General features: G+C 36.8%; 1 protein-coding gene across 1 annotated transcript in view; it reads right to left on the bottom strand.

The window, feature by feature from the left end:
* Positions 1-4330: 4330 nt before the first annotated feature.
* The window catches only part of LOC110025632 (heat shock protein 90-5, chloroplastic), a 23142-nt gene continuing 21429 nt past the window's right edge, over positions 4331-6043 (bottom strand). The window contains exons 17-19 of the mRNA XM_020726215.1: positions 5373-5478; positions 5188-5277; positions 4331-4768 (exon numbers count right to left, since the gene is read on the bottom strand). Of these exons, the coding sequence (XP_020581874.1) occupies positions 4553-4768; positions 5188-5277; positions 5373-5478 (412 nt within the window). The 3' untranslated portion in view covers positions 4331-4552. The remainder of the gene's footprint in view (positions 4769-5187; positions 5278-5372; positions 5479-6043) is intronic.

Raw genomic sequence — 6043 nt, forward strand, 5'->3', positions numbered from 1 at the left:
ACACGCGCACACACACACACACACACACACACACACACACACACACACACACATCAACACGAATCTCGAGAAGATCCAACAATTCAGAGATAGAAAAGTACAAATATGGAGAGCCTACCAGCAAAAATCAGAAGGTCCATTTATCTAACCAAACATAGCACCCCAAACCAAAGCCAAAACCAGATACAGTCATATGAGCCAGAGTTTGCAAGACAAAAGAAGTTCAGATAGTCTGAGTTTGAACTCAAGGAAAGACTTGGCTCCACATTACTACCAAAAACGCCTCAGAAGCCTCTTATCAAGAATCGAAAGGTAACCATGTCACTAGAAACCTAAATCATCTCTTCGGCTCTCCTGATTTGGGAGTGAGCTAGATATCGAGTTACGGTGATTCACCCTCTGCCCAATAGCTTAGCATCGCTTAGCCAATAGGAGCTCCTAACAAAGGACCGACAGCCGAAAGTTAGATTTGATCGGTCGATCGACAAAGCCAAGTGAATCCTATCAACCCAAAGTTAATCAAAGGTTGATCAACAACCTCGACTCAAACATAGCCAAAAGAACTAGCTTTACTGGACCAAGACCCATCAAGCTCAGCTAACTAGGTCAGAAGGTAGTTGAGTTGTAGGCCCATACATGTAAAATAACTAAAATATCATGTAGCACCCCATTAAAACAGGGGCAAACATGTGACTTCACATGAACCCTTTCCTATAAATAGGGAATCAAACTATGAGAAGGGGCTAGTTAGAAAAAACATTTTACTGTTCATTATTATACATTTCTCTCTGTCGATCTCTCTCTCTCTCTCTCTCTCTCTCTCTCATGCTTATGCTCTAACTCTTAAGGTAATATTCATGAATAGATCAAGATTCAACATCCTAAAAGGTGTGGTGATCTTGGAACATACCACATATAAAAAGAGAAGCAGCACACAGAGAAGAAAATCACAATAGGGGCACTGATAACATGGAGTGCACTAAGAGTTTGTAAATTAACAAAATCAATAGTTGAAGGATCAGTTGTTGGATGCCATCCGAGAGGCATTGGCTCGGGGAAGAGTGCATCGCTCCCGAAAGAAGGGTTGGCACATGATGCGGGTAGATTTAGTGTGTAAATTTTATAAATATTTTTCAATATTACAAAAATATACACGACAGATATAACAATAAATATGCAATATAATCCCAACAAAAATACCTTTTATGAAAATAGTTTATCTTTAAAACTCTTTTAAACTGTCAAATCCTCTTTAAAATCAACAGAAGTATACGTATCACTCAAGTAATAAAGGGCTCTAATGGAGTCCTAGATATCGATCCCACAGGGAAGTTGGAAAAACCTACAAGTAAATTCTTAAAATTATTTTATATCTAAAAATACAAAAATAAAAGTAAAGTGTGAAGTGTTAACTACTAAAGTGAATGTTATATAAAATACAGTTGAAAGATAGAGTTAACTTACTAAAAACTAAACTTTCAAAAGTAAAATTACGAAAATTACTTTAAACTAAACTTTCAAAAGTAAAATTACGAAAATTAAATAAAGCTTTTGTTGATGGAAGGTTCAAATTAAAGAAAGCATCCTTCCCTTTTACAATGAGTATATGGAATATGAAGAAATTAAAATTATTTAAAAATATATATATAAATTGTTTTGTGTCAAATAGGAGCAACCTTATTCTTTACCCTATTCTGAGTGCTATAAAAAACATTGACATATTGTTATACTGTGCATAAGATTGGTCTCTAATTTCGTGATTAGGCTGGGAGGATACCAGGTGCCACTCCAGAGCTCTCACTACTCCCTCACCCGAGGGCTAACAATCTCGCATCAGTTTCCATCTCGCATTAGATCTCGCATTAGTTTCCAATCAACTGAACCAAATAGAAGATTTTAATCTGTCACCTTAAAATCTCCAATTCTACATCCAACAAAGTATATTTTCCTATTTATTTGCACTTAATTCCATGAAGGACATATTCTCCCATGAAATCAAAGTGACTCTCCCCCTATTGTAGAAATCATAGCCCTTTTCAGAACATATGTTTTGTCAACATGTTTTACCATTTCAATTGGCCAGAACGAAAAGTAAATGAAGATCAGAGTTCAAATCATCACAAATTATTAACATTTAAAATCATAGAAAACAAAATCAATTCTTCACAATACTATTTCTTAAAGTAGGGAGAAGGATAAAGAAGACTACTCAGAATTCATGAGAAAGATACGACAAAACACGAATTTAATATATAAAAACAAGTTTACAAAACAAAAAAAATAAAAGACAACTTATCTCACAATCCTTCCCAAGCAAATCCTTATAAGTTCTCTTCAAGTTTTTCTCTCTTTACAAACACACTCAATTCTCTCTTAGAAGTGTAATGAAGAAATCTCTCACATTCCCTCTCCTCTTACAACCCTAGAAGAAAATATCTTCTTCTCTTCTCTCCTTGCCTTTCACGCCACCCCCTTCTTCTTGTCCTTTTCGTCCCCCTCACCACCAACCACCACACATTGAAGTCTTTGAAGTCTTCTTCTATTAGGGGTTGCCTCCTTTCAAAAGGAATTCAAATTTTCCTCCAAAATTCCCTCCAAAAGTTAACTATTTTAAATTCAAAAAATGTGTCATTTGATCCAAAAGACATATCCCTTCATAAAAGAAACTTCCAAAGTATCTATATGCATTGAATTACTCCAATATGTGTGTAGAACAAGTGTCCCTTTGAAAATTCGTGCAAAATTTGTCTCGAACCGCCTTAATCCGCAAAAAGTCGTATCTGGCGCATCACGCGTCAGCTCTCTGTCAAACGACACATCATGCGCCAGAATTCCAAAATTCGTTGTTTTAGCTCCAAATTTTATCATTTTTGTCATTTTTGCTCCAAATGTCTAAAAATGATATATCTAAAATAAAAATATGGAAATATGCTTCTTTAAAATGTAATATCACCAAAAATAAGCATGAAATAGATACTTAAAACAGTATATTATTTTGGTGTATAAGCACCCAACGGCCAAAGGGCACCCTTAGTCCTAAAAAGGGAAGGAAATTCCCAATAATTTGACAATATTGGGTCGAAGTTGATGTATAAACAACAGTTCGGGTGCACTGAGGTGTCATGTTAGTCGAAAAATGTGTTCTCTTGGCAAATCTTTAAAGTCAAGCCTTCAGAGAGGTTCGAAATCCTTGCACTGGAATCTTATAACAGATCAGACTGATCCAACTGACCACATTGTCTCCTTTGAATTGATCATATGCTTGTCAAGGATCACCTACACACTAAATTGCAATTTTTGTTTTACCACACTGAGGAAGTCGGCTCTCAAATAGTTAAATTGTTTGCCCCTAGGAGTGATTACCTCATTTATTGACTTCAAGTGATGTTTTTGACAGAGTTTGTAAGAGCAAAAAGTCTAGAAAAATTCGCAAGCCCTCCTACAGATTAGGCAAGAGCAAAATGAGAGCCTCCAATCGTTAATCACCCAATTCCAAAAGGAGACATTGGAAGTGTAGGATCTGGAACCCGCGCACAAAGGTTGAAAGAATGACAATTCTAGTATGCTCTAGGACTACAGTGACCAAAGGCCTTATCAGAGTTGTTAGAGCTGGCAACAACCATATATCAGCCGAGGAATAAAACTTCAACCCTGCTTTCTCCATAACAAAATCTTACACCCATCTTATGTAGAAAGGAGCCCCAAACAATGATGTGCAGAGTAAGGGATGATTTAGGTCACTCCACCCGCCCACGTTATGAAGAAAATCGGCCACCCCAAGACCACAGGGAAGCTAATAATCCCTACAACTGAGTGAATCAGACCCAATAATTTGATCAGATGTCGGTTCATATAATAAACGCCTACCACCCCCATCACGAAACGCCCAAGAAAACTCTGTTGAGGGTATTAATGGCCTATCATACATACTACCATAAGTTGAGGCAATTATTATAAATATACTGTAAAATGAAAATACAAGAGCTTAGTACTTCGGGTGTTTGAATAGTATTAATATAAATGAAAAACAATATTTCAATGAATTTATAATATGCCATTAGCCTATTATTTGTGAATTATGAACCAAAACAAATCAAGGAAATATGAATCACAACACTCACGACGATCTCACCCAAACAATGCAATACACAGAACCCCGCCATGCACCTCACCCTGCCGGCACCACACAGCCTTTCATGCAACGACGATCTAACCGAGTGAGGCAACCCAACCTCACCGCACAGTTGCAACACAAAGCACCCCCGGCCACTACGACCACATAGCTCAATCACAACATCATCGTGCCAACACAGCAACTCCACACTTCTCATGATCAAAGAAAGCCTACTTACAAAATCCACAACAATAATATAGTAAAAGTTATAGCAAGAAATGTTCCACCGTTCATTCTGCTCTCTCTTTTTTCTAACAAACTTCTGCAATGCCTACATCTATCATTCTTACCTCCTTATAATATTAAATAGCTCTCTTGCTCCCAAATTCACCATCGAACAAAAACATCGAGAAAGAGAAGATCAATTCTTTCTGAAGTTTAATCCTTCCATGGATCACTTTCATCCCTGACCTCTGAAGGCTCAATAACTTCGGCTTCTGCAGGATCAGCAGACTCAGCCTCAGATGAGCTTTCTTCATCACCATCAGCTTCAGCGTATTCAGCAACCTCGGAATCCGACCGGCCCCACCGGCCTCCGAGAGCAATCGCCATCATCTCATAAATTTTGTTTCCCAGCTCTGCAGGACTATCAGGCTGAAATATTTGTAGCAGACAAGAAAAGTAAAGTAGATAGTTAATATCGGCTGCATAGTATTAACATATACCATATTAACAAAGTCTTCTGTTAAATAACTCTGGAACATTTTTGGACAAATAAACAAATGAGTTAAACATTATGTTTGGATTGTAAAAGGACAATATATAAAGTACATATGATACATTACTTGTAGATGTGTGCGTATGATGTATAATATTGAAAAATTTCATCTCTATTCATGTATTTTATCATTTCAATCATAATATATTCATTAAAAACACGAAAAGCTTTTTATTTTTGAGTTCCAAGCTTCTTATATTCTAAGCTTTTTTGACTCGTTAAAGAATTTGAGCTTGAAAAATAATGAATCAAACCGACTCGAACATTTTCGAGCTAAAACTAGCAGCAAACTTACAGTGAATCCACTGGAGATCAATGCTGTATCATATAAAAGATCAACAGCTCTATTAGCTTCTGAGTTGTTAGGATCATGCTTACAAGCAGCCTGCAGATATAGACAAACAGTGAAAACCAACGAATAGTAAAATTTCAGGTCAGAAAATGAAAGGAAAGCTAAAGGTAGCAAGAAGAATTAATTACACTCAAGTCCTTGATGATAGGATGATCAGGATTGATCTCTAATATTCTCCTTCCTCTCATGAATTCCAAGCTTGATGTGTCTCCTAGCGTCTGTGCCTTCATGAGCCTATAAAATCAGAAGCAAATGAGGATTTGAAGTACTCTAACATCTCGCGCTTCAATTTAAAAAAAAATAAATATTGTGTCAAGGCGGTGTCGGCGCTTAAAAGGGGAAAAAGTTAATGTTTGGGGGGTCGCCCGTAAGAAGCTGTCGGCAGCCGGAATCGAAATCCCGTCACCCGCTTCGGAAGGACTTTTGAATTTATGTATATATATATAATTTTAGAAAAATATGAAATCAAACTGACCTCATATTTTTCATGGTTTAAATGAAAGAGCACTCAACCTCAAATCCTGTATCTACCCCGAGGGATAAACACAAGACTTGAGGGTGAGGCTCGATCAAATAAACTAAGAAAGATATGACATCCGTTTGGTCTGCGAAACCGTTTTATTTGCCGACAAGTTCCCCTATTTAATACAAAAAATTAAATAGGGTTTATTTTAAGCTGGGTTCGGAAAAGCTCCCTATAAGGGCAAGCCCCTATAGTAAATTACATCTTAAATGACTGAGGTCACCTAAAAAAACTCTCGATAAAAATCAGGGAATAATGTCTTCAAAGAGGTCAAAA

Source organism: Phalaenopsis equestris, unplaced genomic scaffold (assembly GCF_001263595.1).
Source record: "Phalaenopsis equestris unplaced genomic scaffold, ASM126359v1 Scaffold000002, whole genome shotgun sequence".
Lineage (NCBI taxonomy): Eukaryota > Viridiplantae > Streptophyta > Magnoliopsida > Asparagales > Orchidaceae > Phalaenopsis > Phalaenopsis equestris.